The following is a 26860-nucleotide window of genomic DNA, read 5'->3' on the forward strand; positions in this document are numbered from 1 at the left end:
CAAACAGCCTTGATTTTTTACATCAAAGTTTGCTGAAAAGCGTGTAGTTTTGGATCTAAGGGATAGCAGGAAATTATGAAAAAAATATTTGATTAAACTGTGCTGCAGAAATATTCCCTGTACATATTGCTCTGGATTGAGATGAAAATTACAGCCATCATGTGTTTTTAGATTGATTAATGTGCTATTTTGTTTAATATTTGTCCATAAAATGTCAGAAAGTTGCTGAAATCACAGTCTAAAACATATTTGGGTTACTGAAAGCCAGACAGCAATCAGACTTCTGACCCATTTAAAGGAGAAGCTGCTGAGTTCAAAAAAAGAAGAAGATAGAGACAGCACAGCGCGCACTTCATTTTCCCTACCTTGCGGCTGGTGTAGTGGGCATGCTTAGCCAGCTTCGTATTGAGTCCTTGCAGAAAAACCTCATCAGTGACTTTGCCCACATTCATACAGGCTTCATCCAGCACAGCAAAGATGCCCTTATGCTGCTGTTCCACCAGGTCAACAATGATCTGGTTATTGAAGTAATCAATCTAATAAAGGAAACAAAGGAGTAAAAGTAACCATGATGAAACAAAAATATACAAGCAGGCAAATTAAATACCATATGATGATGTACGAAAGGATCTTAAATGAAAACTACTTGATAAAACATGTTAATGATCACTGAAAAGTTAGAGTATTTTCTTCTTACGTGTTTCCAGGGGATGCCTTCCCTCTGATACTCATCCTGTTCCTGCTTTAGCACCAGCTGGATGAAGAGCTGCTGCAGCTTTTCATTACAGTAGTTGATGCAGAACTGTTCAAAGCTGCAGCATAAAGAATAGTAACATTAAATGCAATGTGTTTTACAACAAGATACAAAGACAAATGTATTGGAAATTCTCCTTTTTTAAAAATATTTTATTTAATTATTCTTTCTTATACAGACCTGTTGTTCTGGAAAATCTCAAATCCATAGATGTCCAGAACCCCGATGACAGTGTTTTTCCCGTGGATTTTGGCGTCATAGTTCCTCACCTCAATGATGTCATTGATGCGACTCACAATCCAGCAGAACAAGCGCTCATACATGGCCTGTGGACGACAAAATCGCAGCGTGAATTGTTTGTTTTGGACTCCTTGGCAGCTTGCTGGTGAGCAAGTGCCTTGCTCATGGGCACAAGATCACCCAGTGTGCAATTAACAGTTAGAGAAGTTAAATGTCAAAATATATGAGTCACAACCCACAGTGCTGGTCCTGCAATTGCCCACAAACATTACATCCTCCACAGTCTCCAGCCTCTGTCTCGAGTCATAACACTGTGACTCATGTAAGTGTGAATCAGTGTGAACAGCAGTAGAAATATCACCAAGCACTGAGCAAAATATCACAGCCCTACAGGTGCTGGCCCACAGGCCACCGTGAACATATCGAGTATTCACAGCAATAACCTTGGCTAGCGCGTCCCGCCCGTAGTTGGCCTCTTGTGTTGTGTGCTGTTTTTCAATGACATCCCGTCCCGTGGCTACCGTGCGATAAAGCAACGCCTTCTCCACGTTTTCCTCCTTGGTGGACAGCAGCTCCCTGATCACAGACACCAGCTTTGTGTTCTCTATCAGGGTCACATCACCGTCCACTCCAAATGTCAAATTTCCCTAAAATATAGAACAAAGACAATGGCTTAGTATTTATGGCATGAAATACTAAAGTAAAACGTCTACGCTACGTGAGAAATTTAACTTAAATGAGGAACATATTCTGCTTAACCCAACTAAACTTTAATAACGTTGTGGTGCTCGTCTTTTAACGACCACTAAACTGAAATAATTTTCAGGAATTTGCTTTGAATAAACAGACATAAAAATCATAAAACAAAGCATAAACAACATTTTAAAAGTGTAAATATGATCTGATTATGCGACAAACACTATATACAGTAACAAAAATAAATAAAAATTCTCATTCACCCCACACAAATCAGCCACATCAACAAAACCACTGTCAGGTGCACTGAATAACTCATCGTCTCGTTCCTTATCAATCTTCAGGGGAATTCTTGGCTCCGTGTATTCACGTCTAACTCACATACCACCCACTTGAACACTGATCTAGCCTTAAGGAACCTCTCCCTGACTGGACTGGCCTCCCACAGCAGTACAATGCACCCCACTACACTAGAGATTTTATTTAGGAACACCATAAAGGTCCTAAGTCTTGACCCATCCTCCAAAACTCCACAGATCCCAATCTGATGGAGCACCTGCAAGATCCGCAGGACCCAGGCAACCTCCTACCAACCCCAGAGGCCAATATTAGGTGCGTCGCTTTAGTATTGGGGCTGGACATTTAATAATTCTTCTGATTTATCCCAAGTAATAATAAAAGTAATAAGAGTTTGTACTCTGGGACATCTAAGGAGCTTGGAAATTAAAGTGAGTGGACTTCTTTAAGTTTCTTGAAGATGCTTCACCTCTCATCCAAGAAGCTTCTTCAGTTCTAAGAGAAGTTTCCATGACCTGGATGACTGAGAACCTTCACAGACATACACTGGGACACAGCTGGCAAAAGAAATAAGCAGAGTTGTCGTATTACTGGGCATTACCAGATGCAGGATGGTTGCCAGGATCTTGTAAACAGTCTGAATCTCATCCCCTGTGAAACCGATCACTTTCATGGCATCAGCTACAGCTTTGAAATCAGCACCATCGTTGATGCAAGACTGGAGAGAAGAAGGAGAGACACTGAAAGCGGATCAAAACAAATAACTGGAAGGAAACAGGAAACAATCAGCAAAGCCTAACATCTTTTCAACATTTATCCCCCTTAATGGTTCAATGGAACAAATACAGATGTTAGTATACAATGTTACAGTTTACAATGTTTTTCTGTTTAGTCTTTGTGCTTTCTCCTTTCTCTTCTAATCAATCGAGTCAGGATATCACGTGTTAATTAAATAACAAACCAGCTCTTAGCTGAGATGCTTTCCTATAAAAACAGGAGTCGCTGAGGCGAACTGTGTACAAACCGCCACCTCGGCTGTGTGGTGGTGTTTTGTTCCATGACGTCAGGCAATTTGTTGCTGTCAAGTGGTTTTGTTCCTACTCATTAAGCTCAGGCAAAGATGGCAACACACAGCAGAAGTCTGAATTAAAACATATCTCAAGAGACCACAGTGAATTTAATGCACCGTGACTTTGAATTGTTAATCAATGAAATTATTTTTTCCACTTGTGCTCCAAATATGGGAGTTACGTGGTTTGTTTCAAAAAAGCCTATAAACTGTGGTCAGGACAGACACATCTGCAAATCGTGTGCTTGATTGTATTTATCCCAGTGCAAACAAACTTACTGTCACGCTGACATTCTTTTAGGGGTTTTCATGCTTTGCCAGTTCTATAAACACATCTTAAAAGTTAAATTTTTTAAAAACAAAACCACAACAAAGTTCATATGTGAATTGCAATGTATATAAAATTGCCTAGATTACCTTAAGCTGGCCTCCAACTTTGATGAAATTGTATGCTTTTGGGTCCTTCTGGATGTGAAGCGAGCGTAAAAGGGAATCTGGAGCTCCTCTGAGTAGCTAGTGAAGGATAACAAAGAAAATACTTTGTTGTTTTTAATGCTGTTGACTGAAACTTTGCACGTGTTAATCATATAGAACAGAAATATGCTGCAGCCTGAGCCATTAGCATGCCAATCTTAAGTTAAGCCATTTAGGAAAAGTAAAAAGAAAAAGAAAAGATGTTTACTCCGTGGAATTTTTCCCAAGTTCAGGAAATTGTCTAAATGATACCCTTAACTAAAAATGTTTGCTTTTCTGGTTCAAATAGCAGACCTATTAGTATGCTCCTCATGCTCAGCAAGCAATAAACAAACAAACAAAAACATATAAAACAACCTAGAGTGCAGAACAGGGCAGCCGGACTAGTTCTGCACTGCTCCTACCAATTTGCACGAGATGCATAAACAATTATCTGGACTTACCGATAACTTAAAGGCACAGCTTTTGTTATATATACACAAAGGTATCATGAAATCTAGGCCACATTTGTTTTGTGATAAGAAAAGTGTTTGAGTATCTGAAACAGGTTGCCAAACATCAAACAAAGAAAGAGTTTCATTTGACAAGTTTCTACGGCAACGGTTGTGGAGTTTATCTCAATGAGTACTGCAACTATTTAATTTCCGGAATTTCTTTACCTGGATTTCTTTACCAACACAGATTGCCACTATTGTTTCTATGCTCTTTGATATTAGCGGAATATTAGTGTTGTTTTGAAACATGTTCATGTATATTTTTAAAATGGAATCCAGGAAGAGTAGCTGTGCTCTGTGTTACAGCCAATGGGGGTTCCTAATAAATAAACAAATAAATTCAACATCAAACAACCTCAACTCACTATCCTCCCACATTTGGAAACAAAAGGTCTTTTGACTCAGAAATGCTGCAGGGATTCAGAATCCTGCTGCTGAGTCTGTATTTTGCATATTAAAAAGGGGACCCTGTGGAGCTTTTCTAAAAATAAACTAAAATTGTGTTTTCATCCAGATTTCCCTGCCAAAATGTGTTGTCTGTCTTCAAGGTCCAGCTAACATATTTACAGACTGTTTTCATCAGTGTTTACTAGGTTGCAGTTTACTTTGATTGCACTCAGTAGTGTTTATTGTTGCACTACTGCTCACTGTTGATCACTGAATTAATGAGACACCGCTGCATTTGCATTCATGTGAATCCATATGTGCATGCACAGGGAACCTTTAACAAACAACCTTAATGATTACATGCAAATAAACACAGGTGCGCACATATTTACCTGGTAGAACGAATGAAAGCTCCTCTCGCCTTCCTGCTGGAAAATTACCCTGGACTGTTTGGAAAATGAACAAAACGTGTGTCACATAATGCTCGAAGCCTTGTCAACCAAGAAAAAACAAAATCTGTAACTATCACTGCATGATTTTGCTTTATAAACATATAAAAATAATATGGTAGGGTTAGGATGTCAGGCAGTCACTCTGGAATTACACAAACAGAAAGAACAGACAGAGACCGCTTGGAACAATGTGCTCGGCAACTACTGTAACAAACTCCAGGCACCTTCATTTTAATGCTGAAAACTTTTGCACATGTACTTAAAATATTTTAGAATCGTCATGCACTAATCAAACAAAGTCTTTACCAAATGCAATGCATACCTTCTCCAGCAGGTAGTTGTTAATATGGCCTCCGATGGGATCCCCCTTGAAGTCAAAATTAATGTCCATGTATTTGCCAAAGCGGCTGGAGTTGTCATTACGGTTGGTTTTGGCATTGCCGAAGGCCTCCAACACGCAGTTTGATTTCAGCAACATGTTCTTTACTCTGTGGGACGGCATCATGATATTAGAAGTTAAGTGGCTGATTATAGAGGACCTAGTATGTATATTAGTTACCATGGTTATGTAGCCATTATTTCAACAGCTGATGTTTGTGTGTGTATATGTCAGAGGTAATATAAGTACAGACATTCTCCACTTAAGCAGAAGCTCAGATAGTTGTGTCAAAAAACACTTTTTACTCAAACTAAAAGTGTAAAAGTACAGGCTCTGAAATGTACTTGAAGTAAAAAGTAGCTCTTTGAGGGCATTTTCAAGCCATCTGAATCTCATGTTATACTAATATACTAATAAAATAATATTAATGGGAGAGAATACACAGTTTGTTTCAACCTAAATTCTCATTCTTATAAATCCACACAGCCTGAAGCTTGTGCAGGATGCAAGCAGAGAAAAACAAAGGAAAAATTTTTTAAAGGCACCGGTCTGCATGATGGATAGGTGACTAAAGAGAAAAGTGAGGTTAAAGTGGGATTTGATAGGCAGGGGAATCCTAGTGGTGCAGCATGGGGGGAAAGAATCCCTTAGACACTATAAAGCTGAAAATACAGACACAATTCTGTGAGCAACTCTAATCAGCTTCATCATTTTAAATTGAAATTTATGTCGGCTACCCTTTATGTAATCTAACACTGACCATGAACATCACAGCCACTCTGCACCAGTGCAACATCATCCATTCACCACAGTAATGCAAATTAACCTGCTTAAACCTGCTTAACCTGGACTAACCTATATTTAACTGCTGAGTAGGGATGGGTACCGGTGTCGGTTCTGACATAAACGGTAGTAACCAGACCGAAAAGCAGCGCACATTTCGGTGCTTTATTTCGGTGCTTTTTTTTCCTGAGCTGTGATACACTTTAGATTCTAGCCAATCATTTTACGTTTCCGAGGATCGTAGGCGGGGCCAGGTACGTACGTTCTGTTAGAGCAGAGCTACAGATTAAAAATGTCCAAGGCGAAGCGGTCAAAAGTCTGGCTGTACTTCATAGCAAAATATGCAAACTCAGCAGCCTGCAACAAGTGCTTTAAGCTGATACTGTGATACTGTCAAAGGAGGTAACACCTCGAATCCGATGAAACACCTGGCGACGCGTAGCGTTTTTTTAAAAGCCCAGAAATGCGCCGTATTTGATAGCTTGCTGCGAGACCTCACACCGAGCACATCTACTGCGGGTGGGTTGCCTGTTATGCAACATCCCCCAAAAACACGAAGAGGAGAGTCCTGGCCCCTAGCCCTGCCAGTGTAGCAGAAATGATGACGGATGATGGTGGCAGCAGCCGTTCTTCTCTGCGTGAGTAGCTAATTTACGTTGAGTAGGCTAACCACGTTATTACATTAATGCATGTAAGGTGAACTAGCAAACATCATCATAGCTACATGCTGTCCTCTTGTTTGATGGCAGATACTCCCTTCACCCTGGCTAAAAAGACTAAAATGACCAAAGAAAAAGTGGAAAACAGTTAAACATGAGAGGTTTAGGACAAAGTTTGTGTTTTTTCCATTGTTTAAGCACTGCTTCCAGCCAAGAGTGATACCATATATGCCCCATAGCTGCAGAAAAGGCTAACATTGTTATATTTTTACAAAAAACAGCTAAACATGAGAGGTTTTTGGACCAATTTTGTGTTCTCCATTCTTTAAGCACCGGTTTGAGCACCGTTTGAGCACCGGCACCGTTTCAAAAGTACCGATTTGGCACCGGTATCGGATAAAACCTAAACGATACCCATCCCTACTGCTGAGTATTTTCATACAACCTTTAAATAAAAAATAAAGTTAGTATACTTTAATTTCACTTACAGGATGTTTCACAATATGAAAAACAAAACGCATGACATCAAAAGCGTATCGTGCACAGATCTGATATTAACAAGCCCTAAAATAACTGAGGACATGACATATAAGCTTGAAATTTCCAGTTTATCAAATGTCACTGAGCAATCTATAACCTGCCGCCTTCTTCTCTGAGTAAACATATCAATCAAAAATCCCACTCTGGATCGTTCAGGCCCACTGTAACCCCTGAGTACAGTTCTATAAATAATACATAAATAAGGTTTTTTGTTGGTGTATCTTGTGATGGATACACCAATAGGATTGTTTTACGTTTTACTGTTGAAATATTAAGTCTGTGCTTGAATCTGTATGGAAGTGAAAGGAGATATGACACATATGGTCATTTCAAGCTAAAAGCTTCAGCTGTGAGAAAAAAAAAGTCCCGCCCACCTGCTGTCAAAGCACCTGTTTGCGAGGGATAGCCAGTTAGAAAGAAGTCAACTTAAAAAGAGGGCAAACAGCCGCCAAGTTCAGCCAATTTAAAAACAGTGACTCATACGGTCTAGTATGTGGATCGAGAGATAAACAGGTAATTTATATGGGACATACATAAACACAGCCAACAACTTTAAACACTATGTGTACACAGTAACTTACTTTAGTGCCTTTTTGATAAAGACTGTATACATACGAAGCACATCCTGTCCACATACATTTCCTTTAGAATATCATTAGTATGTGAGTACGCAGTCAAACTCCTTCTACCCATCTACAATTTGTTATTTTCTAAATATGCTTTATATAATCAAATACTATACTCTTCTATACTCAAGGGTTTTAAAGCATTGGCTAATTATACCATCCTGTACTGAAATGTAATGAAGTAAACCACCAGCTGCTGTAACCTCAGCGATAAATAGAAAGCACAATTCTAAACTTTGCTCTGTGAGCAAAGAATTTTATGGATTTCAAAATGTTTATTCGTGCATAAAGTTTTAGTGTCTCCGCATTTGTCAGCACTTTGTATTCACCACCTAAATGGTTGACCGTCAAGGCTTTTCCAGCTTTTTCCCTTGACCTACATTTCGTGGACTTTGCATCAAAGCTGCTCTACTTTCTTATTATCTTGATGATTTTAAGAGACTGAAATAAAATCCGACTGTAATGTGATGCAACGACTTCTTTTTGCACAGTAACAGCTCACACCTATTCACTTATCAGTGGCTTTGACTAAGCTTAGCTGAGCTGTAACTATATCCCACTATGATCTAAAAGCCTCTGACCACTTGCTGATTTACTTCTAAAATTAAAGACTGACTTATTTTTAGCAACAAAACCTGTGATAAGACCTGCGAGTAGTCATCATTGCACTGGGACCGACACAAAGAATGAAGAGTTAAATCCTGTTTACTCAGAAATGTGTTGTGAGACCGTTTACACCTTCTATTAAAACATACGCGCCTGGTTGTTTTTGTTCAATAACCATAACACTGATTATGTGATGAGCTTTCTGCCCACAGAAGTGGTGATGCATAACAACTGGAACTCACAAGAAAACAACTTCCTTTCTGGTAATATTCACCATGTGTTTATGTGCTGACAGTGTCCATAAGAGCTGCTCACCTTTCAACTTCAGCCCTCTGATTAGGATTGGTAATAGCAGCAATGTATTGCATTATATACTTGCTGGCTTCAGTTTTTCCTGCTCCACTTTCCCCTGAAACAAAAAACAAAACAAAACAGTTTAATAGCGGGGTTTTTTTTTTAAATAACCATAAATCATGTTGGCATCTATAATTTTGTGGTGTGTTGCATGCTCTGCAAATTTAACCAACAAAATGCAAGTGGTTTAAAATGCTGAATATTTTAAACAGACACGAGTTGAGACGTCCATGCTGGTGAGACCCATAAACAAATCCTGAGCTGCAGTTTTTGTTTTATATTCATGTTATGCACAAAACTATTTAATTCCACATTAATTATTTTTTTATTTTACAAATAATATTTGCCCGAACCACATGACAGAATGCACTCATGGCGTGATCTCAGGATCTGAGGGTCTTATTTCCCTCTCTGACCACTAAGTGGTGCTTCATCCTCTCTGCACTCACCCAGCTTGTGACCACATGAAACACTTGTTTTGGACTAATCATAATCATCATTTTCAGCTGAATTGAGAAGACAAAACATCTGAGTCATCAGAAGACAATGTGTGAAGTCAACAGCACAAAAAGAGTTTCAACAAATGCTTTGTAGATGTAAAGGTGTCTTTTGTCTGGTCTGTGCAGGGGGGCTTCTCGTGATACCTGAGATGACAATGCAAGTGTCTTTGTTCCTCCTCTTCATGGCTTTGTAAGCAGCATCAGCAATGGCAAACAGGTGTGGCGGCCTCTCGTAGAGCTCACGGCCCTTGTACTGTTCTATGACGTCCCGGCCGTATATGTTCATGGCACGGTAAGGGTTGACAGACACCACCACCTCGCCGATGTAGGTGTAGATCCTCCCCTTCTCAAACCTGAAGAATATAAAAAAATGATTTTTTTATTGATAATCACAACCAACAAGATTAGACTGATAGCCTGGCAATGATTTCAATGATTTTCATTGAAATAATAAAGATTAACAAAACTTTTTTTGGAAACATATGTTTAAAAAAACAAAACAAAACTACAATGCAATGCCTTTACTATTCAAAATGCATAGTTTCCATGTATTTAGAAGATATAATTCTTATTATATTTTTTATACAGCTCATTTACTGTATTACTCTAGAGTTCTGTATAGTCTAATATCAGACACCAGAAACCACAAAAAGCATTATAATTACAACACTGCAGAATCACAATGCTGACACAATTGCAACACTTGTCAACATCGCCCTTTTACAAATCAGTCACACCACATTTTAGACCTCTACAGATTACATTTTCACCAATTACAATAGCAGAAAGGCATTTATGAAATATGAACAAACTGTGACACCAGCTTAAGGTTTCCCATCTTGCTTTATTTGCATGTTACAATATCATGCTGCAGATGTTATTAGCGTGCTCTGTGTTAGACGCTGTTTTGAATGTATCTGTTGTTATGAAGGTTAATATCAATAAGGAAGCTGTTTAAATAATAACTGATGGCTTATGGAGAAGGGTTGGGTTAAATCATTGTGAACCAGCAAAGCACTATTAACAGATATTCCAGTGTATTTTGGGGAAGTCTTTGTATATAGTATGTTTTTCTAAGTTTTCTAAAGAGACATCCCCAGATTTCTGTGGAAGCACCCAACAGGTCTGATGTTTTCCCTAATCCACATCCCACCCCTTTGGGATGAACCGCTGACCAATCTGACCAGATTGGAGCATATCCAGCCACAGGAGTAAATTAGGTTTTTTCTTCTTCAGTTTAAAAAAAACAAGCAAAATAGCTGCCAAACATATAATAGTTCATGTTAAAGTTGCTCTACCTCTGGCTACCTTTCCCGCGCTCTAACTTTCTGTGCCCTTTTCTTTCACCCACACAATCTTTCTCTCCCTCTCCTGGCTTTTCCCTCTCCCTGAGGCCGCCTGCCTGACTTCCTTCCTCTCCAAAATGGACTAGGATGCCAGTTTCTCTCCACAGAAGAATGGTCTCTTTCTCCACAGCTGCCAAACCTCTGCTGCTGCATTTGCAAACAACCCTAAAAGCATATTATGACTGCTGAGTCAGACGATGAGAGAGGTTAAGTAGTCCTCAACACTTCGATATTGCTGCACATGAACACATTTGTCAATATAAAAGTCTTTGAGCATCATCCCAAATTGCTGATGGGTGTCCAAGACTCTCATTTTGTTTATCAGCATATTTAAAAGGAGATAAGCCTCAGCCCTGTTAATCTATTTTATGCGCCCTAAAATAGCCTCTGTGTGACATTTGGATTCAAGATGATCGTAAACCAACCTTCCAGTGCAGGAAATTGGCTCTATTAAAAAAAAAAAGGAAAAGTTTCCATCAGATTAGATTTATCTTTCATCAGTTGCAGTGTCCCATGGAAATAGAAACTAAATACTGGTTTATGGTCATATCTCTAGACCCAAAGAAGCACAAGTACTAAGAAAACAGGAAACAAGAGAACAGAAAATTCTAAGAATGTAAAACAGCAAGGCACACACTCAGATTAGCTCATTCCTGTGTTTAGATTGACTGACACAGTGTCATAGGTGGCAATGACATACCACACACACGTGTCCTGAAAGAGGATCAACCAGAACAAGGTTAGATAAAAACAAAAACACAAAAAAACCACAGAAAACCGAAGGTATTCTTTGTGACTCAATATATTCAATACTAATTTTTGCTGTGCATGCATAATATAATGTGCTTATTCTCAGCCAACATGGCCCATCATCGTGTTACTTTTCAGTTACACTAAATATATAAAAGAAATTCTGACATTTGAAGACCAGAGCAAATATTAAAACCACCAGTTAAACCTCCAAGCACATGGAGGTTGAATGTTCAGGTTCACAACAATGTCTCTAAGCAGCTAAGCTAACTTGCTAGCAACTCCTCCCCTGGTGCTACAGTAAAAGACCTATTGTGCCCTCCACAAGCAGGAGGCTGCTGTGTGCCAGCACCATTGTTTAGACATCAATTGGAGGTCTTTGTCTGAGACGGGGCCTCCATCTCCTACCGCATGGGTCGACACAGCGAGCTGCCCACTTAACTCACATGTGCAATAGTTTCTGGTGGACAATACTTTACGAGATGGGAGGTGACAGGGTCTACCACCATAATGACAAATGTGCAGGTATTTTTATAGTGTATTAGACATTATGCTGGTGAAGTGTCTGCTGGGGACTAATTGGGTGGAGAAAAACACAGTGTGTATGTGTGGAAAGAGTGAGATGGGAATATGGGAATATATCTACAGACAGACTGAACTGTGCTTGTTTTTTCCAAAACAGCCTGTATAACAAAAGAAGAAGCCACAGTGACACCACCCATTGCTTTCTGATATCCTGTTTTGTTTGGAGCAAGAAGTGACCTCATTTGAACCAGAAGGTGGAGTGTTATCACCTTGGTTAGCAAGATATATTCACAGTATATGGGTGGGTGGTAGAAAGATTAGGTATCGAACCCAACCGTGGTTTTGTAGTAGGATATTAACATATTTATTTATTCCTTCTGTTAAATTGGGTACTATCAAGGTCTATGGTCACTGAGTCGCTTTTACAGCAAGCTCTAAATGTCCAACTACACAACTGAAGTTTCTTGTTCTACATTAAATTAATTTCTGGAGGACGCTGTTCATTGTTTTACCTCATTGTCTGAAGTCCTCATTTAGAAATAAACTAATAAAATTACACAGTTTTGTGTATTTCATGTGCTTGTTTTTTCAAAAACTGACCTCAGTATTAAGTATAGTATTAAGTGTACTTAGTCTTAAATTACTATACTGATTATATTTCCAGGAAATGTGTTAATAAATGTTTTAATTCATGCAGACTTGGCATGAATTATGACCTTCACATAATCGATCCAGTCTAATACATATGGAAGATTTTACACAACCCTCTGCAGCGATACATGCAGGCAAAAAGATCAAAGATCAAACAAACATGAAGTTATTGATTTAAGCCGTGATTAACAATGTTTGAAAAAAACACGATGATAAAAAAAAAGTTGCTAAACCCTCATGATAAGTTTTTTTAAAATATAGGATAAGAAGCTTTAAACGTTCTGCTAAATGAGTCCTAAGTCTGGCTGACACATGTCAGCATATCATTGGTACAATAACATAGCAGCAATAAACCACATGAGATGACCTAATTACACGTGAAGTAGCAGGTAAAGCTGGGTAGCTAAAAATAGGTCAGTGCGTGCAGAATCATACATTATTTATATCAATATAATTTAATGTTGCAATACATCAAGTGTTTCTTCAGTAAACTGTTATTTTGTGCAGCTCGACACTCATTTCACCATCAGTCACTGTGCAACAGCAAGGAGGGAGACACTGTGCAGTAATAACACATGTGAATGACTTAAAGCTTGAAGTTATATTTTGATGTTAAAACTACATGACTGACAGCAGACAACAACGCTGATTAACTTTGAGAAAACAACAATGTGGGCCATGATGCTAATAATGAAATCTCTCTTTAAAGCCACCAGACTCTGCTGGCAAAAACAGTGATTTTTAAGTTTACAGTTGGTTACCAACTGCTGCCTCAGTAAACAAAGGACTCCTGTGTTTTGTAAGGTAAAATTACTGTTAGTGAACTCTGGAGTTTGCTTCCTTGTCAGAAAGAACAGGTAAAGTGGTGAAACCATAAATAAAGCATATACATATAAACCAATATTAATGTCTTTCAGGTGGTTACTGTCCACAGCAGTACATGGCTTTGGTTTCTTTCACCTGCTGCTGTGTGCTTAGGGGCGTGGCCTACTGGTATGCACACTTATTGTAGATCAGAACTGCATTAAAACCCCACTACAAAGAAACTGAACTATTCCTGAGTCATAGAAAGTTGATCTTTAGATTCATATTTATGAATGCTTATACGCTGGTCAGTGCAAGTAACATCACATTTTGCATTTTGAAGTAAATATCAATTTATGTCAAGATATTTTTGTCACTACTGCAAAGCAAAAGTGAATCGAGGCATCGGCAGAACCTTTCTTTGAGCAAACACCGCAGGGAAACGCATATAAATATTATTACTGTGTCCACCACAATGCCAGTGCCAATGCCAGTGTCAGACTGGCATTGTGGGTTTCAATTTCCCTTCCAATAGTAAAACATTACACACTACACAAACAAAGAGTAATCTAATCATTCAACATGCTCATGATTCACTGTGAAGTTGTATAGTCAGGACTGACACAGAGGGTGAGTTTATTCAGCAAAAAGCCCAGAAGAAACCCGTTTTCCCCACCTAGGTTTATAAATATCAGAAGAGGAGAGGAGAGGAGAGAAGAAGCGAAACTCAATCAGTTGGAGCATGTTAGCTGAGATAAAGGGCTGGCTGATCCATCTGTTCCACTCTGATTTAGAAGGATTTAAATGACACACAGGAAAAAGATTAGAGAACCTTAATAGCTGGGAGGCCATAATAGCCTCCCAGAAATGTTATTTATAGGAGCACTGAAGCTGAATCAGATTTCAGTTTGGTCAGGTTATCTGTCTGTTTTAAAATCAGATAAAAAATTAAATAAGGGATTAAAGTGAGACATTGGGCAGTACATAAATCTGCAGGTGTAATAATGCGACTCTCTTTACATCCTCTCTCACTTCCTCCCATCATCCAACTTTCTGTCTGCCCAGCTGTGAAAGGAAGTGTGGCTAAACTGGTCTGACCTGCAGTCGTGTGATCTCCTTCCAAAGAGGTCTCTCCTAAGGGCTGCCAGAAAATGGGAGAATCAGACAGGGAAAAAAAGAGAAGCAGGAGATGGAGAAGAGCTGAAGAGAAAAAGGGAGTAGGAAGATGATCTTTGCTGATGACTACTCCATGGCCTGACTTTCAACTAAATTATCATTTAATGATTAATGTTGCTAAAATAATCACGGTGACATGTATTATTTCAATGTGATCACAAGCCACTAGCAATGCACACCCATCTGCAGACACGTCAACACCAGTCCTAACCAAAAACACAGACAGGGTTGAAGGCTAAGTCGAATGGAAGAATACATTTAAAATTTCAATTTTGAGAAAAATTATGATTTCACTCTATATACTGCTTCTTGATTTTATTTTTAACATAATATTGTTAATCAATTTTATACTGATGACCCCCCGATATATCACACTGAAATTTAAACAATAATCCATCTGATCTTGGTTTTTAGAACCATTTTTCAATCTCATATTTAAAGACAGAAGACAAAACGTCCCTCATGCTTTTACTAGGTTCAGATTGGACAACTGCAGTTATCATATAGGAGTGGGCATCTCATCGCAGTTTCTGCTGGCTGAAATGCTCCAGTTCGGCAGACTGGTAAGCATAAATATGAATTCATTTTAACTTCACAGGGTTAAAAAACAACAACAATGCACTGGTCACCTAAATTGACCATGGATGTGAATGTGAGTATGAACCAAAAGCTGTTAGTCATGTGATCAAGACTGGGCTTTCTTATAATCCGCTCCTAAACCTCGACTTGACGGTATCGGAGTGTAACCATCACAATGTTTCACTACATGATAGGGCTGTGCGATATGACCAAAATCTCATATCCCGATATAAGAATTCTATCGTCCGATAACGATATAAATCACAAAAATGTAACATTTTCTGTAAATTCTGAGAATCTCGGGCAGCTCGTCTTGCGTGAAGTGTTTCCAGCTGGGCGTCATGTAGCTGGAGTCGAGTGTTTTAACCGATGCATGAAACGATACATTTTTAGACATAAGTTGTAACAGCCGCCATTTTCTTTGTGAGTATTTATTACTCGGCGTGCTGCGGGGAAAAGCCTGTTCTAACGTTTGAGTCTAAGGTCTATTTTTTAGCACCTGGCGGCTCTTTTTTACTTCTCATCCGTAAATAATCTGCTCTTTCACGTAATTCCGTTTATTTTGAAAAGCCTCAACAGGATCTTGAGCTTTATTGTGAAAGGTTTGTGGAACATAAACAAGCGGACACGCGAAGGTGTTACCGTCGTTGTTGCTAACGACAACGCATAAAAACAGGCGCTTGTCCGTCTGTAGTGTGGTTATATTAAATATAAGAGAAAGAGAGAACTTTAAGAAATTAATATAGCCACTACAGTGACTATCAAAACGATGAAAACAATATTGCCGTAAACAGTTTATTTTGCGACACCACGAAACAAACGATAGCGTAAAATGAAACGATAGACGTTTTTATATCGTCATCCGATGTATATCGTTATATCGAACAGCCCTACTACACGATGAGGTTGAGTCTGCCTACAGGCATCTGTCTGCTTCTTCTAGATTCCACCTTGTCTCAATGAGACATGAGCAGATCAACACACATATTTACCCTTAAACAGACAGAGACCAATGTTTTTTCACTCTAACATGGTACTCTGTCTCCCCTCTAAATACCAGGACAAACTTTTGCCACACATGTCTACAACCCTACTGCACATATACACATATGACAAGTTTCCCTCAGATGTGAATTACAGAGCAAAGCTGAGCACAACCGCTGTCTCCAATCTTGTTTGGGTGGGTCTTTTTTATGGTTAACTTGGGGAGGAGTACAAGCAAATTATAACATTTTCTCACCAAGAAGCACACCCCATCTTCCCAGAAAAGGAATAAACTCAGGAAAGAATTCGGAGGTAAATGTGACTCAAATAACGAGAGGAAAAAAGCCTTCTTCAACAAATCACCCTGAAGCAGCTCACAGTGATGCCGTTATAACATTTTATATGATTTTCTGTCTCTGCTTAGCACTCATACAGAGACTTGTTGCAGGATCAGCATTTTAACTCCTAAAGTTCAAATAAAGCAGGCGAGGAATTCATGTTAAAAATTAGACCAGTGAGGCTTAAGCACACTTGCAATGAAGAAGTGGGTGTCTGAACTGTGCCCTACATCTGATGGTGCAATCTGTGGCCCACATCAGGTTGAGCCGAGATACTCTGTGTTGTCATCATTGTGAGTGTGAACTTCAGGGTCACCGTAGGAATTATGAAGGGCAGGGAGATAATCTGTGTCTGTTCCACTTTTAAACTCAGTGTTCATTACCATCACTGCTCGTGTTTAGAGTCACAGCAGCCTGCTTTAATGCTGGGTAAGGGAAGACCTTATCTTCTCTTAAAAAGCCATAACAAAAACCATGCTGCTTATTTTAGCTTTTCTGCTTCTCCCCATAAGTGTAGGCCTGAAACAATTAGTATTCATTTTTGTACTAAACAACTGCATATCTTTTTCCAGCAAATATGCCAAATGAGCCAAACTTTTAATGGTTCCAGGTTTTCTTATGCAAGGATTTTAAACTTGTTTTAATAACATAAAATAGCACTGTACATCTATGTGTGGGTCACGGAATAAAAGTCTTCTGAAGATGTAAGATATGAGTCTCTTTTAGTAATATCTTGATGCATGCTCAAATCAGCCACGTAAGGAAAGCTCAAAAAGTTGATTCTGTTCATCTGGACGTAGGTTTTCAATGAAATGTTTCTTTCACTCACAACGCTATGTCCAGATGAACAGAATCAACTTTTTGGGCTTTCCTTACGTGGCTGATTTGATCCACCTATTCCTCCACTCCCTTTCGCTGGTCAAACACAGCAAATAAACTCTTTCTTTAAACAGCAACATCCTAAATTGATTTACTAATAGTAAATTTTCCTCACTCTTGTTTTACAAGATCCATCACCACCAAAAAGCTAAAATACCATTTGATCTCGTTCACGGAAGATCTTGATCAGTGGTCAATGTGCTAGACTGCAGCTGGTGATGGTATCTACTGCTCTGCTTTAGAGATCTTTTGCAAGCTTTAACATCATTTTAACCAGAACCTTGCAGCAGGTGGAGAGCTGGTCGTGTGCTGTTATGAGGCTGCAAAGCAAAATGAAGACTACTGCCAACATTTGCAGGATGCAGGAGTTCATCCGGAGGATGACAAACCTATTAGAGAGCAGCTGCTCAGTTATTTGTGTCAAAGTACTTGGCAAATGAAATATTTGCAGAAGACAAAATTATAAACAGAAGTATTTATTAATTCAATTAGAACCCCCCCCCCCCCCCCTCCATCCATCCCACACAAGAAATAAAGTCTAAATCTGTTGAAACACTGAATGTGATCTCATGTATAACTGTCCAGCTCTCAAGGACAGCCATTGTTTCACAGTGCCCAATACAGACCAACTATAATAATCGAAGTTTGTCTGGCAAATATCAGTGCCTTTTTTATTCTGCTACCCACCAGAAATGTGTTCAAAGTGCTGCTCTACTCCACTTTGCTCTCCTCTGCTCCATTCTTTTATGTACTGTGCCACAGAAGTTTTCTTCACGGTCTGCAGCCATCAGACATCTGGGCTGTGCATTAGGGGATTTTCCGCTGCTTTGTAAAGCCTGCTTAGTCTGGGAGCTGCTGTTTAGCACTATCTTTAGGAGACACAGCCCGTCAACACATAACCCATCCACCCTCCCACAGGCCCACATCAAATGGTTCCAAGCTACTGGCACAGTTTCCTCCAACAATAGGCTTTTATAAAGGACTTTTCACTTTCTTTATCCCCCGGGATCAAAAAATCTGGAATTTTTCACTGTCTAAAATAAATACAAGAAACTAGGCAACATCCTTTAACAGTTACATCAGCAACGTAAACAAAAGACTGACTAAATCTTATGTCATCTTACAATGAATGGGTCTGGTATGAACACTGTCACGCTTTTTGTCCTCTAATGATGTCATGTCTACCTAAAAGTGAACGATTTAATGATATCAAATTAGAATGAGGCAGAGAAATGCAGACACCCCATCTGTCAAAATAATAACAAGCCAAAAAGTACAGTAATAAATCCACATAAGGATGATTGAACTGGATGCTGTGTATCACAGAGAGAAGAGTCTATGGTCATCTCTAAATCAGTGGTGTCAAACATAAGGCCCTGTAATTTAGCACATTTATCTTGTAGAAAACAGATGTTGCTGAAATTGCACTTCTTTTTCTGATATTAAGACTTAATCGGGGATTAAATGCTTAATTAAATGTCTTTGCACTGTCAGAAAGAGGAGTTTTACTCATCTGGATCAAATTTGTGTTGTATGTGACCCACGCTCTAAAGCAATCAAGGGGACACAAAATCCTATTGTTTCGCCAAATACCAATTTCCAAATTAATAATAAACTTGTAAGAAAGTTAAAAACTCTATATTAGATTTCAGTTCTGTTTGTATTTTGGACAGCTGGATAATTTGACTATGCCACTTTGGAAAAGCGTGAGCACATGTTTGAAAACAGTGTTTGCATAGACCTTTTTTTATATAGCAGACTCGGGCACATAACAGGAAAAACACTGGTATAACTGATATGCTGACATCTGCTTTCATTTAAGTGACCCACTTCCAGGCTTCCTGTATTACGGATTCAGAGTAGCTAAGTGGGACCCCCGATGGACCTGAGCCAATGTTAATGGGATTGGTTTTACCTGTGCTTTACCTGACAAATCAGACAGTCTGACAAGTCACACTGAAAGAAGCGTAACTAAACAGCTGAAATAATAAAACTAAGGATAATACTACTGAAAAAATACAACACGTGATACTGACACCGATTCTAGTAAGTAATATAACTCACAATTTCTATTGTGCACACTTCACTATGTGCACTTTTCACATAGGTAAAAACGACATTTCCATATTTTCATTTGCATAAAGTATATAGGTATTATCGCTGTTTTGCTAGCTGTTTAGAGGAAATTATTAAAGCACAACTCATAAAAACTGTCACACAAGAGGTACATGTCTTATAAAACAATCTTCTGTGAGGAGCTGCAACAGGCAGATTAACAGACAAAGCCAAGCTACACAAAGTTCCCATGAGGGCGGCAGGCCTGGATACTTAGGGGAAATGGGAGCCATGTGTAAACAGCCTGGCTGGAGATCAGGTGGCCGACCCTCCTTTCTTTGTTTAATGTGATCACAGCTATCTGCTCCGCCTCTTTATTCACACACAATATACCATACCAAAGTTGAGCTGCCACTGCAGCATGTATAGTATTTGAGTAGAGGACTTTGTCCCGATTAAATATTAAAAATTCAATGAAGGCCTTGAGGGCCTGTTAATATAGAAGAAATGAAGGGAGCAGTGGTGGTAGTGGTTGAGTTTTTGAGTCTGGCCGCTTTCCTGACACAGAACCCGTTTACGCTTTAACACACTGGCCAGCAGCGGCTGATGTAAAAATCACAGTGGGCTTTGGCTATGAAAATGGATGACTGGGTGGATTTTTGAAGAAACAGAGCGAGAAGAAAAAAACTGAGAAATGATCCAACCCAAAAGAACCAGACATTACTCAACACGCTATTTCAGGAAAGTACTATGATTTCTATCAGGGCTAAAAGGGCAGCATGGAAGAGCACAAAAACAGACGGATGGACAAAAAATAACAGCAGGAGTAGACAGAGGAGGCAAGAAAAGGACAGAAATAGATGAAACGGGATTAGTTATTATGCTAGAGCTGAAATAATTAACTAAATAACAGAAATTCTAGCTTTTTTTTTTCCTTAAATTATTCTGAGAACTTTTCATGTGTAAAAATAAAGACAGACCATCTATGCAGAGATTTCAGTCGGGTGAGTTCAGATATACGAATGTAAAAGCCATTTTAATTTGCTTAAACCCCTTTAATGTGAATTTTCACTTTTATGGCACATCTTTAACAACTGATTACCAATTGGGAGAAATAAGAACACAAAGTTTCAAAGTGTACAGTCTGAAAAATGGTTCCCATGAAGCTTTTGAAAGAGAAAAATGGCCACCGAATGCTGACAGTAAATAATCCGCCTACATGTACTCCTTCACTTAGGAGCTGCAAAGTGATGTGAGGTGCTGGCTGTGAAAGTGAGTAAGCTGTTCCACCCCCACTGTGGCTCAAAGCACAGCTCCAACAGGTGGACAAGAGAACAATACAACAAAGGAGGAGGCAGGGGACGACATCATCGCTACCTTGGACACACAATGTGCACAAAAGACAACGCATACATACCCAAAACCACAAACGCACATAAATAACCAAAAGACTAACACTCCTTATCTGGGATTGCTAAGCTCTACGTCATGTTAGCGGACTTGAAGTGAATGAGATTCAGACAGGAGATAAAGAGTCCTGTGTGTAGACTGGAGAATGAGGGTACTGGGAATTTTGTCAGGGCATTATGTTGCACAGACAGGTTGCGGTTGCTTGTTGCATCATCAGCCAGACAGTTTACATGTGATGCCTGACAAATTTAAACCCTAAAGGGCAAGTCAAATTTCAATTATTTTATTCATAGGTAAATTGATAATGGATATGTTAGTGTTTAAAGCTTATTTGTGTATAGATGTGCATTAAGATGTTTTTGGTAGCTGTTATTATTCCCTCTATAGAAATTGGCCATAAAATCCCAAATGAATCCTTTTGCATCTTAAATGTGCTGAAGAAAATGTGTCAGCTAATCATCTGGAACCTCATGGCTCCAGAGGAAAAAAAACATCTTATAATAACCAATACGTTTTAAGCTATCTAAGGATTTTTTTAACTCTGAAATCTAAAGTGTCAAATTACATGAACTGAGTTGAATTGTGTAAGTTTTTCTACACACACAAGGCGGACTTTGTTATGCATTTCCTCACTTCAGGAAGAAGCTGCTTTATAGTCGGTATGAACAGAGGGAACAGTCTGTAGATTCCTTGCATAACATTCAGAAAACCATTGTTAATAATGACACCCATTAAAGACACTGCATACCTGAGTAGAAGGCCCAATAAAACCAAAGTTAATTTGGATCTAATGAAGCCACCAACAGCAGATACACAGAATAATGGAAAAGATGCAGCAAGAAAAATGGAAACTGTGACACAACAGCACTAAAATAAAGACCAAAACCTGGTCCTAGAAACACTATACTTGGGCTAGCGTCCTGCTGCTGACCCCGCCTGCCATCTCAAGAGTCCACAAATGAGACATCTCTGAGAGTCGCTGAACCTATTTTGGAGGGAAATAAAGCTACACAAGCACAGCCCCTGTTTATGTAAGGATGGTAATGTGTTTCAGATTATAGGCGGTTGTATGGAAATTCTTGTGGTGAGACTGGACTTTTCACTGCTGGATTGCAGGGGAGCAGGCCGATGAGGCATTTCTCAAACAGCCTTCTATGAATCTGTCAGCTCGGCGAAGGCTCGTTTTCTTAGTAAGAAATCTCGCAGGAAGATAGGCAGTGTGAGGGACTGAAGCAACTGGAGTTTGCAATAAAGAGCAAACAGTTTTCATTAATGTTTAGCTACTGCAACATAAAGGAAACAGATGTTAATCACACAACGAGCCTGTCATCTCCCTCAGATCTTGTACCATTAACGCCAACGATTGTAACTGACGTCATGCACATTTCTGTGCTTGCTGCTGCTGGCCCTCCATTTCCAAAAGCACACAATCTTAGCATTCATCTAAAGACATTTCTCTTCCATTGACTGAAAAACCACTGGAAGGAAAAAACTTTAATATGCGGGTCGGGATTAAATATTCTTACAGTCATCTGCTGCACACTATCACCGTTTTCATCTTTGCTGTGGGGCTAGAGAGCATGTCAGCCAGGACAGGGTTGTGCACATGGACTTTGGTTTTATTGCAGAGGAATGAACAAAGGCACAAAAGCAGCAAATAAAGACGGATTTAGTTGAGGAAAAGCCTTAAGCTTAATATGTTCCAGATGCCAATGCATTTAAATTGAAAGACCCCCCCCACACACACACACAAAACCCATAACATATAAACACGTAGTGGGTCTTTAGTGTCACCGGTCCTCCAAGACCATATCTTACAAGAGTGGAAGACACTAGGTTTCCAACACTAAGTTTGATCTCTTATTTTTTTTTGCAGCACAAAAACAGAGAAGGTTGTCTCATTTAACATCACCCCTCTTTTAATGTACCTGCAGTTGGAGCAGTTAAAACAGGAGGAGCATTGTTCCTTTTACAGCAATTCAAAGCAATTTACCAAGCAATTCTATGTTTAAATACAGGAAATGCCACAATGGAGTGACAACTGTAACCTAGCTATGCTACCTGAGAACAAAATCGAATCTCATATGTACAGCATATGCCCGTCTGCACACAAAATTCTTTACTGAGCTGGGAAGAGGCTGTAGGAATCAATGAAATGTGAGGAGCAAAGGCAGGGGAAATGCCAGCTTTCCTGCTTTGCCGGCCTGCTCCACATTATTGTAGACTTCCCGCTCAAAGTCCTGTTTAACTCCGCATAGATAGGTTCAAGGGTCAAATCACTCAGAGCAGTCAAACAAACAGAAGCCTTCAGACGTTCAGAACAATATTTTGCTTGTGTAGAAGTCCTGATAATATTATCATACTTAGCCCAGTAGAAAGAAAACCCACAAAGATGGTTAGGATTAAAGCAAACAGCCCATTTCCCATCGTGTTCCTCTCATCCAATTTTCATTCATCTGGACATTAATTAAAAACCTGCCCTCATCTGTTAGTGTGACAATCTGGAAGATCAGACACTTATTTATAAGACTGATGTACAATAAAAATACCCCCATGTTTATTTGGGAAACACAGGGGTTCAGAGGATTTTTTTCCCTTGGAAAAGACAAGACAATGCTGCCTTATAAAGACATTTAGTGGCAGAAAAACTTGCCTGGTTGAAGGGATATACACAAGAGCTGTGAGTTCGCAGGATGTCAGATCTAAAGGACAAAGTGATCACTAAATACTGCTATAACTGTTTTGCCCATATTTTGCTTTATTTAGTCAATTTAAGGTATAAAATCACATTTACTGTCATCAGTAAACATGAGTTTAAATTAGGAGAGATAACTCACAGTTATAAAAAATAATCAGATATAGGTTCTGCTGAACAGTTTTGAGCATATCTGCTTAACGTCGATGTGCAAAGTTCTCAAGACCATACAGCTATCTGGCATTATTCTCCTACCATCTCTACAAAAAGACTTTGGGCAACTGCTGGGCTCTATTTTGAGACTGGGAGGCTCTCTGGAACAGGCCACACAGTTCAACCTCAAGTCAAACAAAGTAAATGTCAACTTGAACAACCATTTCTGGCCACAGTGAGGGAACACAAGCAATCTTTTCCAAATCATGCCTTACATGCATGCAGCCACCGGGGAACTTGATTACCTTCCCAACATGGCAGGCATTTAACAACACTAGCAGAAATCCCATATAGAGCGGAGTAATTGAGTCGGTTAGTCAAACTTGGCCAACTGGGGAGTCACTAAATGAGGACTGGCTCCACACCAAAGCTTGGCTTTTGACCCACTTTAAATAAAAATATTTGGGGATTTTCACAACTTTTGGAAGAGTGAACAATGTGAGCTTCTCAGTAAGAGCGCCTGAGGAACCACCTGGAAAATGTTATGTTAGCTCTTCCAGCACCTGTAAATAACTTCAAATAAATGCATTCAATTTAGTGGCTCTGAAGCTAAATTTCAGTGTGTTACACTATATTATGACGCTCAGCTCCCACACACGGTGTAAAACACACCCATGAGAGATGTGCAAAAGGGCTGCAGCACTGCTCACTTTGGATGAGAGAACTGGAGACAGCCTAAACACACTCACACATGTGCCCATGAATGCATGCATGCACCCTCAGACTAGGGGAAAAGGAGCAAAAAGGAAGCACTCCTTGCTGGTCACACCCTCCTCTACAAATAACAATCTGCACACGCCACCTCTGGACCGAGCTGCCTAGCTGGAGGGAAAACAAACAGACAGAAAATAGGACAGAGTCGGGAAAAAGAGGCCCGGTGCTGTCTGGATCCTTGCAGGTTTCTTGCCTGTCTGCCAAGGCTACTGTTCACACCACAGAAGCTGATCTAATTTTAAAAGTATGTTAGTAAAAGCTTTGTTAACGAGAACAGCAATGTCCTCTATAAACATGTACACTTGTGCATCTGGCACTCTCACCTCTCAGACATCTTTGATTTATCGTAAACAGCAAACTGTACACTAAAAAAACAAGAGCAGTCCAAATGCATTTAACAACTAAAGCTCTGAAATATATTGAAATGATTTTAATATATTCCCTAAATATATTCCTTCTAATGATGGTGTTCAAGTAACTCTAAAAGCCCCAGTTTTCTGAGCATGGATTTAAGCTTGAATATTGGCACATTGTAACAAATGTTTATGCGGAGTAAAACATGAGGAAAAGCTGGCAGAAGGTACTGAGAGGGAGAAGAAAGACTTTAAGGTACCACTAATACTTAGCACCAAGTGATTCTGGCTGCAATCCACTTCTTTTAAGCAGGTACGTGCATCTAACAGTTCTCGCCATTATCACCAGCCCCACCCTCCACGGGCGGAAAAGGAATCACAAACATTTTGGTGTGGTCCACATTCCTGAATATCTTGCTCTGCTTGGTCATATAAGGAAAAACCACACAGCCAACTGACTGCCAGTAGAAAAAGACCTTGGAAAGTGCAACCTTAAAGTCCTTCAAATATTTACTCTACAAGTCACTGCTGGCAGTATGTCTACTAATAACTGAACTTGTATGTTGTTTAATGAAGACCTTCACATTCACAGCAGCAAAACACTTTACGCTTTTGCAAAACTCGCTACACTACAGATGACAGGTTAAACAATGAGTGCAGTGCCTCTGTTATACGTTCCCTAAGAAGGAAGGAAGGACGCTGTAAGTCAAAACAAAGCTGCTCTAAGTGATCACTTTAATTCTTGATGAAACAGTTTACCCCTAGTGTAAGCGGTCTCTTCAAGATGACAAAGGCAACATCAAGACTCAGGGGCTCACTAAATAGTTTGATGAGGATGATGTCGAACATAGTCTATGGCCTTCATTGTCACCAGGTTACAAAACCACAAACCAACTTCGGATATTTTAGGCTTAAATGATAGTCGCCGGTCTCATTATCATCATCAAATAAGAAATACTTTTTGGATTGTGATTCATGCTGCACTTGGAGAATCAATCTCAAGGAGCACAGAAGTTGTCAGTATGTAATATTGTGACCCAATAACTACCAAGACACTTTATTTGATTACGTTTGTAACATCGGCACAAAGTGAAATGTTACTTCTTTGTATTATTTTGTAACTCCTTTTAAAGCATTTTTCCTGTCTTCAGATCCTTTGTTGTTCTCTCATTAGGTGTTTTTCCCCTGAACATCAATAAAGTCTTATCTTGATCTGACTCACACTATATGGACAAAAGTGTTGGTCCATTTATAGAATAAATGTTTTAATACATCTCATTATGACGTCTGAATCTATAAGTATCAATATGGAGTTGGTCCAAGCTTTGCAGCTATAACAGCAGATACTTCAAACTGTGTTCTAGTTCATTCCAAAGATGTTGGATGGCGTTGAGGTCGGGGCTATGCATGAGCCACTCAGGTTCTTGCACACCAGACTCATCCAACCATGCCCTTATGGACCTTGCTTGTGCACTAGGGTATGGTCACGATGCACTGGAAATTTGTCTTCCTCAAACTGCATACAATTGGCCAAAACTCCAGAAAAACAAGTCCGCAGCATCGTCCCTCCTCCACCAAACCTTAAGTGTGGCACAGTTGGAGAGTTAATGTTCTCCTGGTATTCTTCAAAGCAAGTCTCATCCATCAGATTTGCAGACAGATAAACATGATTTTTCCCTCCACAGAACACATTTTTACTACTCCAAAGTCCAGTGGTGCTTTACAGCAATCCATCCTGCACTTGGCATTGTGTTTGGTGATGTAAGGCGTGCATGCTGCTCCTCAACCATGGAAACCCATGCCCTGAAACTCCAGGCATGCTGTGTTTGTGCTGATATTCATGACAGAAGAGGTTCAACCCTTTGAAGCCATGTGACTAAGTACAGCAACTTTACAGGGTCTAACTGTATGTGGCTGAGTTGCTGTGGGTCCCAAACACTTCCACTTTGAAGTCATATTGCTTAAAGTTCAAAAAATGACTCATTGCAGCACTCTAACCCTAACAAAAACAGGCGAGCTCTTTAGAATCAGCTCACTCTTTCACAAATATTTGTAAGGGGAGAAAGGGAGGAGCTACA

General features: G+C 39.5%; 1 protein-coding gene across 1 annotated transcript in view; it reads right to left on the minus strand.

The window, feature by feature from the left end:
- myo1d (myosin 1D) overlaps nt 1–26860 on the minus strand; it is a 138123-nt gene that overhangs the window by 109021 nt on the left and 2242 nt on the right. The window contains exons 2-11 of the mRNA XM_085466848.1: nt 9455–9663; nt 8772–8865; nt 5186–5351; nt 4804–4857; nt 3474–3569; nt 2589–2705; nt 1438–1641; nt 935–1080; nt 698–812; nt 366–536 (exon numbers count right to left, since the gene is read on the minus strand). Of these exons, the coding sequence (XP_085322974.1) occupies nt 366–536; nt 698–812; nt 935–1080; nt 1438–1641; nt 2589–2705; nt 3474–3569; nt 4804–4857; nt 5186–5351; nt 8772–8865; nt 9455–9663 (1372 nt within the window). The remainder of the gene's footprint in view (nt 1–365; nt 537–697; nt 813–934; nt 1081–1437; nt 1642–2588; nt 2706–3473; nt 3570–4803; nt 4858–5185; nt 5352–8771; nt 8866–9454; nt 9664–26860) is intronic.

Source organism: Copadichromis virginalis, linkage group LG8 (assembly GCF_057382275.1).
Source record: "Copadichromis virginalis isolate Kocher_CV1m ecotype Utaka linkage group LG8, C_Virginalis_male_GT1.1, whole genome shotgun sequence".
NCBI lineage: Eukaryota > Metazoa > Chordata > Actinopteri > Cichliformes > Cichlidae > Copadichromis > Copadichromis virginalis.